Consider the following 14,371-nt stretch of genomic DNA (forward strand, 5'->3'; position numbering starts at 1 on the left):
GTTCTCGCCAGTGTTTTCAAAGGCAGAAGGTACCAGACCTTGCAGCTTTGCGGTCAGTCATCCCAGCGACCTGGCAAAAATATGTGTGTTTGAAGCTGGAGGGAGGAGAGGGGCCCAAGTCTGTTGGATGCTTGCATTGCTTATCTTTCTCTTCCATTTTCTTCTGGCCTTGTTGCTTTTCTTTTGCCTTAGCGCTGCATCAGTTTGGCTATTGGGAATAAGGAAGAGCATGCCATACTGCTCTGTAATTTCTTTCTGTATTTTGGAAAGAAAGCTTTAGTCGTCCTGGGGACTTCAATGTTGGAAGTAAGTGCTGGTGTTAATATTTACATAGTGTAAACAAAACTAATCAACTTTCAGCTGTAAGTTTAAAAGACCTCAATCCCAATTTTCCTTCTTTTCACAAGCTAATTGGGGAATTTCATGGGCAACCAATGATTTAGTTAAGAGGATAATGTTGGTTCATCCAAATGACCACAGTGTAAAGAAAGGCTTTCCTTTCTTTTCTTTGTAAAACTGTACTAATAATAGTGCTACTTCATGGGGCTACTAAAATGTTAAATTACGTAGTGACTGTGTGGCACTGAGAATAGCACCTTGGTCCATGGTGAAAACTCAATAGTCACCACTTGGTGGTGGTGGTGGTGGTCTAACAGTTATAGTGATGGTTGTAGGAGTTATTAACCATCACCACCACTATCATCTTTATAATTTTCTAATACTATATTTAAAGATCCTTAAGAAATACTTCTCCTTATTCTTCATTTCTCTCTTTTTAGTCATTCAAGAAGTGGGCCTGCAATTTGAATTTACCTACTGACATTTTTACACCTTAATTATATACTCCTGCATTCATACCTCCAGAACACTATCTTCCTTTGGACTGTTTCTATTTCTACCACGAATATCTTGATGAGGGTCAAGATTTCCAGTCTCGTTTTAGGCTTTGTGTTGTGATCATTTATTTCTCTATGTTTCCTTGGCATGGCTTATTATTTGTTTTAGCAGGCTAAAAGCTTGTGGTTAATTTCCCCCACGATCCCCCTGTGTAGGTTTAAGTGCCACTAGATGGCAGTAAACAGTCAACAGTATTTCAACAAATATTTGCATTTATGCCTGCGAGTCAACACCATGGGTGGTAGGTACTTCGGCTGTGTGTTTCACCTCAGCTCTGTGGTTGAGGCGAAGCCTCCCCCTTCCTGAAAAGAAGCCAAGCACAGTGATAAAGAACAAGAGCTTTGGAGAGACAAGGCACAGTGTTAAGAATATGTGTTTGGGGGGGTCAAAGAGCGGTTGAAAACCCAGCAATGCCATTTACTAACTGTATAGTCTCAGCCTTGTTTACTTAACTTTTCTGAACCTCAGTTATCTTCCCCATAAATAGGACTATATGGTTACACTACACAAGCCCTTCAACCTCTGACTCTATCTGAAAGATGAGCATAATGATCACCCCTACCTCAAAGAATTTGGAGTGAATGCAAGTGAAAAATTTAGTGTGAATGCTGAGCATGGTGCCTGGTGCACATATTCCAATTAAGTGTTCAGTAGTCTTTATTATTACCTGAAATTGTTATTCTTTGCTAATAAAACTTTGCACTTAAAAAGGTATGTTAAGAACAGAATAATAACATAATGACTACTTTTATTCTTCAGATGGTCCCCTGTATACTTTCTCTCTAGCCTCCAATGCCAGATCTTATGCTCAAAATTAACTTAATGACCTTTTAACTTCACTTGGCCTTTTCAGAGCCTTCAGCAAGTATCCATTTCCTAAATTCAGTCCCCAAGTATATTCCACTCAAAGCAGGGCTGGCCTATACAGTGCTTTTGTGTGCATTAGACCAAAGTGTCCCTACCTTAAAACACTTCAGGGGCACCTTGGGTGGCTCAGTTGGATAAGCATCCTTCAGCTCAGGTCATGATCTTGTGGTTCATGGGTTCAAGCCCCGCATCGGGCTCTGTGCTGACAGCTCAGAGCCTGCTTCAGATTCTGTCTCCCTCTCTCTCTGCCCCTCCCCCGCTCGCACTCTGTCTCTCTCTGTCTCTCAAAAAATGAATAAACATGTTAAGAAAAATTAAGAAAAAAACACTTCAGTGCTAGCTGTTGGGAAATTGTCAAAACATACTGATTTTTCTAGAGCAACATGTTTCATTGCTGTGAGGGTAAACCTTACAGGGCTGCACATGGCAGCACCAGCTCAGAAGTTCTCTCATTTGAATCCTCATGCTAGCCTGGGCCTGAGGAGTTCTAGAGCTTTAGCTTTTTTCCTTTTCAAAAAGACTTTGAAGACTCCCCCCAAAAAGACTTGTAGAACTCAAAGATATCATATACTTACATTACAATTTCCACATACAAAAATGAGTTGAATCAACCACCTGCCAAAAATGACGTTAACCATCTTTTTCCTCAAACAGGGGCAAGTAGCTTATGTATTAACTCAAGAAACTGATGAATATTTGCTTTGGAATCCATTAACTGGGCAATGTCATAAGCAGTTTGACCCATTTTGTCCCTTACAAAGTGTGGACTGTTTGTTTGATGATGGAAATGTAAGTATCTGGGGAAAGAAGTCTTATTTGGAGTTAATATCCTCAAGAGTCAGGCAGTTCTCCTCTACTCCGGCTCTACATTAGAACCATGTGGACTCTGAAGAAAATACAGATGTTCAAGTAGAATCCCTGGGTTATGGAGCCAGGGATTCTTCATTCCCTAAAGTTCCCAGGTGATTCTGTAGTGCCTCCAAGGTTGAGAACCAGTGATCAATCTAATGTTCACATGCCCGTGGAATCTCTACCTCCTACCTCAGAACCTCCCTGGGCTTCTACCTTTGCTGGGTAGTAGGGCTGTAAACTTTTTCTCCATCCTAACCAGTAGGGGCTTTGTGCTCCCATGTGCCTATACCGATTTTATGTTAATGTTTTAATAGGTCTGGTTTAATATTCAACAAAATAATACACCAATGGCTGTACATTTTGACTATTCAAAAGAAAGTTTCTGGAAACAGTTGCTTCCAAAAGATTTCCAAGGGACAAATGCACAAAGCATACAGGTAAACTAAATTCTTCTCAGGTATGTCTGTATGAAAGCTACCATCGGTTCTAATCTTTACCAGTTGTGCCAGCTCTCGTTATGTTTATACAGCTGATTGCAGACTGAGTGATTTGGCAATGCTAATAAAATCTAGTTTTCTCTGCCATCCAGCCTGAGTTTGGGCTACTCCTATCATAGTCCTCTACTTGCAGAAAAGAAGAATCGAAAGAAGTCATCATCTTCAAAGTGAATGTAGATTTTAAAGGGAAAAAATGTAAATGTTTATTCTAAAACTGAAAATATAATGTCAAGATGGTGTCGTAAGTTTACCTTGACCTAGCCCTCTGCTCCACATCCATGGTAATGATAAAATATAAAGATTGAAAAAGAAAAGGTTTACCTGGGCTCCAAACCATGACAATGATCTCGTGGAGTAGAAACAGGACAGAAATACTAGCAATGAGTAGGGCTGAATGAAGGACGGCAACAAGGTCTGAAAACGGTTCATGAAATCCAGGGAACCGGGCCAGCCTCATTTTTCGAAGCTAGGGATTGGGATGGGTCCCCCTGCGTCACTACTCTCAAAAGAAGATGGAGAAGAAAAGCTGAAGACCCAGTGCCAGGAGAACCGAGGCAGGGGTGGAAGCACAGACCTGAGGTCAAGAACGACGGAATTACCAGGTGGCTCAGCCAGTGGATCTGTGGTGCATGTGACGGCCCTTTGTGAGGGGCCCCAAATTCCACTTCAGTGGCTGTTTCTGGATCAAGGCCTCCGGCATGGCAAGGTGTAGGCAATTACAAAATCCATAAACTAAGAGCTATGAGCCGAGAAGAAGTGAAAGTTAAAAGAAGATAGTGGAAATATATAGTAGAAAAATAGGCAGAAAACAATTCATAGAAGCAGAAACTTGAATGCTCAATCTCACTCACAATCAGGAAAATACAATTTAAAACAACAAAGCACCTCTTTACATGGTTAAGATTGGCAAAAAAAAAAAAAAAAAATTTAAGTGTGATCATACCAAGTGCTGGCAAAGAGGGAGAAGTGGTGGGAGGGTAAATTGCTGTAAGTGCTCTGGAAAGCAGTGTGACGAGATCTGATAAAGCTGAAGATGCTCAACCTTTGACCCACCAGTTCATCTTCTCAGCATATATCCTAGAGGAGCATGCACAGGAAGACAGCCGAGTACAACAGTGTTCTTTATAGAATTGCTTGAAATAGGAAAAAAAATGAGAAAAGAATTCATCAACCAGAAAAAGAATACATGAGTTGTGAAGTACTCATAGTATGATTTCTTCTACGTAACAGAAGAAAAAAAAGTATGAACCAACTTACACTAGTTCTCAACTTGACTGTACCTCCATTATATCAGAGTCGCTGAGGGTGGGACATACACACCCATGTTATTTAAAGCTCCCCGGGTGATTCCAATGTGCAACTGAGGTTGAGAGTCATTGATCTAGAGCTATGAGTATCAACAGGAATGAATATAAAACAAAGTAATGTCAAGCAAAATGAAAAATATATGAAATGACACGCATAGTACAAAATCACTTCTATGAAGTTTGAAAATGATGTGCTGTTTATGTATATATGGACACATATTGATGGTGTAAAATCATTCCTAGAAATGATACATACCAAATTTAGGTTAAAGGTGACCTTTGGAGAGAGGAAAAAAAGGAATGAGGTCGGGGAGCAACATACAAAGTACTTCAAGTCTGTAATGTTTTACTTCTTTTTAAAAAATCTAAAACAAATATGCAAGAATGCAAAGGTGAGATGTAGCTAAGTGGTAGGTATGATGGGTGGATTTTCATTACCTTGTTCTCTATGCTCATCTATATATTTGAGCCATTTCACAAAATCAGAAGGAATGCATGGAAGTTACAGAGAGGGGATCATACAGTACCAAACTGTACAAAGAATGTCTCTCCCTTTCAACATCTCTTTCCCACTCTCTAAGAAATAAACACTGTTAGTAGTTACTTGTGCATCCTTCTAAACATTCTCCGTGTGATGCAAGCATGCGTATATATGTATACATATTTCCTGTTGTAAAGTCATTTTAAAGAAGGGGAAGTGTAGTTATCTCTCTAGAGCAAACAACATTTTCAGCATCCACAGGCCATGCCTTGCTTTTCCCATCCCAAAGTTGCAACTGATGTATTGCCGCCTCTGGCAGCGAGGTGACATATTTAGAGATGAGGGTTTTTTTGTTTACTGTTAATCATTCTATTAGGGCTTCAGTGAAATGTTGTTTGTGTGCCTGAGCTATGTGAGGCATCAGTACCACAAGGAAAACATGTGTCTCAGTATTGCCAGGACTTGTGTTCTCAAGGAGGAAAGAGAAGGGAGCAGGCAATTGCAGGACAAGAGTGGTAAATGCGATCACAGAAGAAATGAGTGTGCTTTTGGGAGCGTGCAGCAGAGGGCCTGAGGGGAAGGACAGCTTCTGGGGCTTCCTGGGTAAAAAGCAGTGACCAGCAGAGTGAGGAAGGTGAGCAGGAGCTGGCCTGGAGGAAGGTCAGAGTAGAGAATAGTCCCGGCAGAGGAGAGGACACAGCAGGCATGACAACCAGCAGGTGCAGGCAGGTGTCTGTCGAGGAGCTAAAAGGCCAGCTTGGCTGCGGCCAGGGGGTGAGCAAGACAAGCTCAGCGGTGAGCAGAGTCCTGGTAAGGACATGGGCGCCTGTCCTCAGGACAGTCAGAAGCTAACATCACTAAGGCAAGGGCTGCCGTGATCAAAATTGTAGTTTTTAAAAGCCACTCTGCCCAAGTATGGAAACAAAACCTTTTGTCATGTCGAATCTATAAATATAAAACCCAGTATTGCATTTGACTTGCATCTCTATTCTTTCTTGTGGATTAATGGCCCTCAATCTTCTGTCTTGCAACACACATCCCAAAATAAACCACTACCTGTGGTGAACACTTGTTTTTTGTCACAATTGTGAACCCAAATTTGAGTGTGTAAGATGAGCATGTGGGTACTCAGAGATGAAGTTAACAGGGAGATCCTCTTGAAGTTTTAAAAGATATGAATTCCCTGAAAGAAAGGGCCTTTGCCAAAGAAAGCAAGTGGACTAACACCTCATAAACTTATCGAGTTAACGTTAACCCAGGCCTCTTTTTCAGGCCTGAAGGTGGCCTAACTAATCCACTAGTTACCTGACGGAGGGAGGGGCCGGGGAGGGGAGTGGGGGCCTTGGAGGGTTACACAGTGGTTGGTGGCAGCAATAAAGGCATTCAGTTTACCTGTGCTGTCTGGGACAGCTGGTGGCCCTGCAACATGACGTTGGAGTTCATAGTTTCCTTTTTCCAGTGTCTCCCCTCTCCTGGAGGAATCTGTTGTGGGGGAACTCCCTGTGCCTGGGACTGTTGTCTAATCTATCCATGGTGGCATCAGAACCCTGGCAGATTGCTGGGCCTTGCCCTGTGAGTTTCTAATTCAGCGGGTACCACATGGGGGCTGAGAATTTGTATCTCTAACAAGTTCCCAGGTGTGAGGTTGCTGGTCCAGGGGCCACACTTCTGGAACCACTGGCTTAGATCATCACCTGACAGACTGAATCTTCTCAATCACTCTTGAAATATTCTAGCCCCTAGAGGTCTGAAAACTGTTGCCCTCTTATTGCACAAGCCTCCTTCCGCCCATCTCCCTATCTCTACAGCTACCTCTATTTCTCAGTTCAGGAATGCTCAAAATAAAAATGCCCAAGCCCAGCCCCTCTGTCTTGTCCATGTGAGCCCTGCAGGGAGGGACATGCACACAAAGACCTGGCTCCTGCCAGCTGGAAGAAAAGGATATTCAACCAAAGAAGGAAGATAACAAACCGTGTTAAAAGAGTAGTAGGGCGCCTGATTTGGTTCAGTCGGCTGCGCGTCTGACTCTTGGTTTGGCTCAGGTCATGATCCCAGGGTCATGGGATTGAGTCCTGTGTGGAGCTCTGCACTGAGTGTGGAGCCTGCTTGGGATTCTCTCTCTCTTTCTCTCTCTCTCTGCCTCTGCCCCTCTCTCCTGCTCATGCCCTCTCTCTCTCTCTCTCTTTCAAAAATTTTTTCAAAAAATGAAAGAGTAGTAGTAATAATACCTGATTTTATTGAACGATATGTGCCAGGCTTTGCATATATTACTTTATATCAAAATCTTCACAAGACCCTAGGGAAGTAAGTACTATTATTGTCCCTTTCTTAAAGATGTGGTATCGGAGACTTGGAGAAGTTAAGTGACTTCACCAAGGCCACAGTTAATAAGTGGACGAGACTAGTGCAGGTGCCGAAGATTTTCTGGTATAACCAATAAGCATGTCAAATGTTTGTTTGAATAAATGAATGTGGCCAGCAGACCTGTCTTACCCAGGAAAAATACCTTGTAAATCCTCTCCTCATCCCGCGCTCTGGTGAAGTAATACTAAAATCAAAGGAAACACTGTGATCTGTGTTTTACCTTTGTGCTTCTGTGGTGGAGTGCTTTTGCCACATGAAAGTGGTTTGGGTTCCCCTCATTATAATTAGCACTCCAGGGGTGACTGTGATGTCAAAGTGGTCTCCCTAGAATCTTTTATAACTTTCAGTTGTCTATATGTTTCAGCCTGAGGAAATAATTTATTGTGAGACTAATAAAAGCATGATAGAAGATCTAAAGAACAGGTATGACCTTTATTTATATATTACGATTACTACGTTTTCTCCCTTGTCTCTTGCTCCTTTCAGTTCTCCAACCCAGGCTCTCAAAATACCTATTAGATTCAGCAATAGAAGCAAGAGATGGAGGTTATGGTAGTGTCTTCCACTGAGTCATTGACTTTTGGTCCGTGCATCAAAAAGCAGTTCCTCTGTCATTCCAGGACACTCCTTATAAAAGACCATCTAAGTTAAAAAGTGGTTGCCTCTGGAAAATATTGTAGGGCTACTGCTGGGAAGTTCTCAACACGGACACCTGTTGAAGTTATGGTAACAATAATGCAGTAACTAATACTTCTTGAAAGGAAATGAAGGTAAATGGCCCACCACTTGGAGTATGGAAAAAACATCCAAGTTGGGTGGTAGAAACATCAATATTGTCCCTCATCGGCACTCCCCACTTCCCCAAACACACACACACACACACACACACACACACACACACACACACGTCCCAAGGAGTTGTTCAGTCAAGCTGAATAAGTTTGTCAAAGTCACAAACTTTACAGCAGGGCTTGCTTCTACTCCAAATGTGTCAGAAGCTTCTAGATCTTATTGTCTCCAGTGACTCATGCTGACATAGCAGGCTGCCATATAAGCCCCTACCAACTAATCAAAACAAAACATAACAAATAATATTGCCACTCCCTTCTGTCACTAGTACACAACTCCCACCTCTTATTTCCTTCCTTCTTCCCCAGTTCTTAACAAAAAAAGGAAGCAATGCAGTAGAGAAATGATTCCAACTTCTGGTTTTCATCAGAATCACTTCTAGAACTATTTTAAAAAATAGATGCCAGGATCCCAGACCAGACCTGTTGAATCAATACCTGAAGGTGAAATATGTTGATAAAGCCCTACAAGTAGTTCTGATGCTTAGCCGCTTCTGGGACTCTGCAAACTCCAAAACTACTCAGTCACACTACAGACTCAGCCAGGAGGAAATTCCCAGTGGCTTTTTGTTTTTAAGCACACAGTGATTCTGTGTAAAGATGAGGCTTCTCAAGGGGGCCCCGTCAACCAACGTACACTGTCCCTGGAATAATCTACCAGCAGGCACTGTTCTAGGGGCTGAATACAAAGGCACAAATCTCTGCCTTTATGGAGTGTACATTCTAGCGGGGGAAACTGATCATCATACTTATCAGTCTGTGCCTCATTTCCTTCCAACCATGCTTGCTGTATTAACTAATCTAATAAATCCATCCCTGCTGACATCACCCAGACCAGATATCTGAACTTTCATAAATGCAGTTTCTTGGAAACACAATATTTTATGACAGAGGAGGGCCCTGGAGAATGGGGATGTCAGTCCAGTGATCAGACAGTAGACGTTGTCACATCACACCCAGTAGGCAGCTGTCTACACACAGGTAACCAGAAAAGAGATGTGCCTTTGAGATTCAACTGTTGGCTCTCCTGGGAAGCTTCTTGCTTTCCCAAGCCAAGCAAGTGCCTGCTTCTCCCCAACTTGATTAATGTGAATGATGGTAGATATTCTTAGCCATGAAGGTCTGGTTCATACTAAATAAAATTAAAAAAAATATTCTTGCACTTGAGTAAAGTGACAACACTCTTATCACGCTTATTACATGAATTGTAATTTGTCATAAAATAACCTTTGCATTTTTACTTTAGGATTGAGAGGACTCTGAAATGTAAAATGATGGAATGGCGACCTAAACAGCCAACACGCTGGAATCGACAATGTACTTATATTTTGCAAAAAATCCTTCCTAAGCTAGAACTTGGCACTGGAAGCTTTGTTTTGTCTGAAGAAGAGGGTGAATTTGAAAGGCTACTCCAATTTTATTGGGTATGTGTATGATTTAGTGCATTAATGACATTTGTTGTATCTATGTTGTTAATTGCTAGGGAATAGTAATCTTCAATATCCCTGAAATGCTTTTTTATCTTGATCCTAGACAACAGATGATAAGGCATTAAAATACATTTATTTGTAGACTAAGCAATTTCAAATAGACTGAACAACTATTACCATGACCACACTGCATGACATTTTCTTGATATGTTTTATGTTATATAGCCACAAAGTTTGGAAAAAGAGATGAACAAAAGAAAGTCACCTGTAAATAAGAAATTGAAAAATGATCTCTGGATGGTAGTAATAGACTAGATTCTCTGTCCTTGGTTCTGGGCAAGAGGACTCCAGGCAAGCTTTGATACCTTTCACATGCAAAATACTCCCAAATTTCTGTATCCAGCCTGGTCTTCTTTCCTGACCTCCTTTCTTATATATTTGCCAACACATTTGTCATCATCTTGGTTGGTTAAAAGGTATCTCAAACTCAACAAGTTTATAAACAGACATGGTGGGCATTTGGTATGTTGTTTTTCCCCTACCTACCACCAGCTCTTGACATCCTGTCACTGACTCTTCCCTGTGAATTGATCCAATGGGTTTTTGAAAGCCCCAGCCTCCCAAGAGTGAGATTCTTTCCCCCTACCATCTCGTAGACTAGACATTTTCTAGGGAAACCCTCTGAGAGAAGAAAAGAAGGAATCTGTCTGGAGTTAAGTACTTAAGCTGTCAAAGAGGGATCTGTGGGTGCTATTTATTCATGAATAGGGAGGAAGTTGCTTTTATTTGCATTAAAAAAAACAGAATTAGTGGTAAACAGATAAGCAAAGCAATATAAACCGAGGCTAATATAAGCCAAGGTTTAAAACGTGTACTTTCTTTGTAAAATTATCTACTTAGTAACACATAATCATAAACCTGAGCTTAATCATGTGGTTTGGATTCAAACCCCGGTTCAACCATTTATCACTAGTTTTGACCAAGTTACCTAACTCCTTTATACTTTCCACCCCACTGGGCAAGATAAACAGGGATAAAAATAGTTAATCTGGTTTGTGGTTCTGGTGAGGATTAAATGAGCTGCTACTTACCACAGCACCCAGCACTTAGCAAGTGTTCAGCAGATGTTTATTATTATTTGTATTACATGTGACAGGCCTTGTGCTAGGCACTGGGGTTATGACAGTAAACAAGACAGATACAATCTTGTGCATTCACAGAAACTACAGGCTAATGAGACAGACCAGAAAACATGTAATTGCAGTCTAGTTTACGAAGTAAGTTAGGGAAGGACAGCATCCTATTGCAACCACATGGGAAGAACACATGAACAGATTTAAGGATCAAGAAAAGCCTCCTGAAGTAAGCAATCTAAGGCTTGAAAGAGGTTTCTGATTGTTATCTGCATCTTATTAAATAGATAATTTTACATAGGACCATGTACCATAATCCTTTAATCCTGTCACACAGTTGTCACTTAATAAATATAAATTGAATCAGTGTTAAATAAATTCTTCCATAATGCTCACTTAAATACCTCATTTGTAGGACCAAGTAATATTCCCATTGGCAGTTTGCTATTCTAGAAAGGGTGCACGTATTTGGAGTGTTAAGTGTGAGGGCTGTGGTATCTGGCTTTGTTCCTCTCTCTCTGGAAAGTGGGAATTATAGTAGAGCCTACCTCATAAGGTTATTTGAGGATTAAATATGTATGTGAAGCATTTAGTACTGTTCCTGGAACACGGTTGATGAAGTTTTGGGGGTGATAGTGGGGTCTGTGGGGTCCAGAGGCAACGGCCAAGAAAGAATTCTTGAAGATGTCTTTGGTGCAAAAAGGTTATTTTTTAAAGCATGGGGACAGGACTGGTGGGCAGAAAGAGCTGCCCCAGGAGCAGGAGGAGAGACTGGTTATATACTCTGGAGTGGGGGAGGTAGAGTCCAGGGGAAGTTTCCAGTGAGATTTTCATATGCTAAAGAAGACTCACGAGATACTGGAGGCCTAGCTATTGTCAAGCTAAGGTTGTTTTTCCCTCTAGCAAAGCATTAACATTAAGATAGCAGGGAGTTCCTGGAGAAACATTTTACTCCGCCAGCCTCAAGTGTTTGTCAATGGGCTGCAGGTTATAAGGAAATTTAATTCTATCTACCATTTTCTTCTGCCTTTGTTTCCCACATCAATTGTAAGCACCTAGAAAATAACATTACTTCGTGACTACCATTTTTTGAGGCTTCTGTAATATTTTTGCATACAATAATTCCTGACTGCCTACATGCCTGTAGCATGGGTTTACATGTTATTCTGTCTTTTGTCTAGGTCACAGGATTTCCTATGCAGATGCCATACACTGATGTGCAGTCAATTATTGACGCTGTGTATCAAACTGGAATTCACTCTTCTGAATTTCCCCAGACAGAATTTGCTCTAGCTGTATACATTCACCCATACCCAAACAAGGTATTATCTGTGTGGGTCTATTTGGCTTCCTTAGCTCGACACGAGTGAAAAGGAAGAAGGAAAAAGGAAAAAAAAAAAAAAAAAGGCCTTGGGCCCCTCGCCCAAAGCAATCAAGACTTTTCCGGTACTTTAGATTTTGCTACTTATCCTCAAATCCAGCCAAATGTGAGCCCGATTGTTGGTTCTCTTATAGAGTTAGGCACCATGGAGACCCACTCCCTGAACCTTTGAGAATGAGTCTAGATGACCTCCCGACCTCTTCAAGGAAAACACTTCAGTCAGTCTGGTGGCCTTCGGTCACTGTCTACAGTGGGTCTTATCATGGGAAAGAAGTAATTCTGGCCCCTACCTTTTAAGCCAGTATTACTCAAATCGTAGGCCTCACACCAGCTCAACTGAATCACCTGGAAAGCATTGTTGAAAATGCAAATTCCCACATCCCCCTAAGACCTACTGAATGGGAACCTTTGGGAGTGGAGCTCCAGAACCCACATTATTTTAAACAAGCTCCCTAGATCATTCTGATGACCTGTTAAGAGTGAAAACCCCGCCTTTTAGAATGTTGTCATTACCAAAGTGAGGCTGGTACTTTTGACGCGGGTTCTGATGCAATTCCAGGTAGAAGATACTCAAGTACAAACTCCAGGTCATTGCCTCTCCAAAGATTATTTCACTGGTTAAGAGTAAAAGAAAAATCTGCCAGGTGGGGCTGAGGGCTGAGGTCAGCTTCTGGGGCCTCCTAAAAGTTTTCACTTGGCATGCTACTGACTTGAAGTTCTTTCAGCTCCTAGTATTTGGAAGGGCTTCCCAAGAAGCTCTAACATGCTTTCCCGATTCTGTGAGAAAGGGAGAAAATGGTCTTACCAAATCTCAGGGCTCCTTTTCTCCTTAGTGAGGAGTCCGCCATTTTGCTTCTCGCACTTTTCTGCTGCTTTCCTTTCCCAGCAGTGACTCCAAGGAGGCCTGTCTAGATCCTAGGAGCCTTGAGAGAGAGTGGACAGGGATCTAAGTCAGAAGCGCTGTATTTTCTTCTATTTGGTTGTTCTGTGCTTCACTGAGAAAAGTATTTATACAGTTTACTTAAATGTTGCATAATTACTTACTCTAAAAAAAAAAAAAACCAAAGGTACAGATTTCCAAAGGTTGATGAAAGCTTTTTTTGTATGAGGTAAAAACAGGAGAAAGAAAATTCACCTCTCCCACAAGCTGGAGTTTCTTGGGTCACTCTCACAAGCAGAGATCCCCCCAAATACATCCCCAGGGACTCCTCAATCTGAATTCTGTCCTGCAATGCACCTGCATGGGCTGGTGCCAGGGAAGACCTCATTTATGTGCAGTGATGTTAGTCTTGGACGAAACTTGTGACTACCTAAGTAAAATAGTAGAGGTGTGGGTGAAGAGAACGCTTTTTCTCCAAGGTTAAAACCTAAGTGTGTGTATCCCCTAGCTGATCAGAATTTTTGTTCTTATTTGAATGTTCTATGAAGTATTGTTATTAGCAAGTCAACCATATTGATTGGGGTAGCAATAAATGATGTCTATGGAAAGACAATGTTGACAAAAAAATACTGAACTCACGCAGTTCATTTCTGTGGCACCTTCAATATTTACATAACTATTTTGTTAGTCATTTATGGTTTTCAAATTGATAGGCCACTTAAGAGTTAGGTAGAAAGTATTCATAGGCAAGCATAGAGAACCCTTCTGTATCATATGGGTTTTTTTGTAGGTGTATGGATTTCTCAACTAAAATTTTTTCCCTAAAATTTTGAAACTGTGTAATGAACCATTTTTTCATTTGTCTATTTTAAAAATATGTGATTTTATTTTTAAATTTTTATTTTAATTCCAGTTAGTTAACATACAGTACTTTATTATTAGTTTCAGGTGTACAATATAGTGATTCAACCCTTCCATATATCACCTGTTGCTCATCATGTCAAGTGCAGTCCTTAATCCCTATCACCTATTTAACCCGTTCCTGCACCCACCTCCCTTCTGCTAACCATCAGTTTGTTCACTATAGTTAAGAATCTGTTTCTTGGTTCGTCTCTCTCTCTCTCTCTCTCTCTCTCTCTCTCTCTCTCTCCGCATTGCTCATTTGTTTTGTTTCTTAAATTCCACATATGAGTGAAATCATATGATATTTGTCTTTGTCTGACAGGCCTATTCCACTTGGCAATATACTGTCTAGCTCCATCCGTGTAGTTGCAAAGGGCAAGATTTCATTCTTTTTTTATGGCTGAAAAATAAATATTCCATTGCATATATATACCATATCTTCTTTATCCATTCATCAATCAATGGAAACTTGAGCTGCTCTCGTATCATGCCCATTATAAGTAATGCTGCTATAAACATCGAGGTGCATGT

The 14,371-nt window shown here is 41.1% G+C and overlaps 1 protein-coding gene across 11 annotated transcripts in view; it reads left to right on the forward strand.

Moving 5' to 3' along the window:
• Window positions 1-13,430, forward strand: part of CC2D2B (coiled-coil and C2 domain containing 2B) — a 95,079-nt gene extending 81,649 nt beyond the window's left edge. For 9 of the 11 annotated variants that reach the window (XM_047824822.1, XM_047824829.1, XM_047824831.1 and 6 more), the window contains 6 exons: window positions 193-306; window positions 2,419-2,553; window positions 2,931-3,053; window positions 7,630-7,688; window positions 9,360-9,537; window positions 11,858-13,430. In XM_047824822.1, coding sequence (XP_047680778.1) covers window positions 193-306; window positions 2,419-2,553; window positions 2,931-3,053; window positions 7,630-7,688; window positions 9,360-9,537; window positions 11,858-12,046 — 798 coding nt within the window. In that variant the 3' untranslated portion in view covers window positions 12,047-13,430. The remainder of the gene's footprint in view (window positions 1-192; window positions 307-2,418; window positions 2,554-2,930; window positions 3,054-7,629; window positions 7,689-9,359; window positions 9,538-11,857) is intronic. The other 2 variants (XM_047824824.1, XM_047824830.1) reach the window with 1 other exon arrangement.
• Window positions 13,431-14,371: the final 941 nt, after the last annotated feature.

This window comes from Prionailurus viverrinus, chromosome D2, assembly GCF_022837055.1.
Source record: "Prionailurus viverrinus isolate Anna chromosome D2, UM_Priviv_1.0, whole genome shotgun sequence".
Lineage (NCBI taxonomy): Eukaryota > Metazoa > Chordata > Mammalia > Carnivora > Felidae > Prionailurus > Prionailurus viverrinus.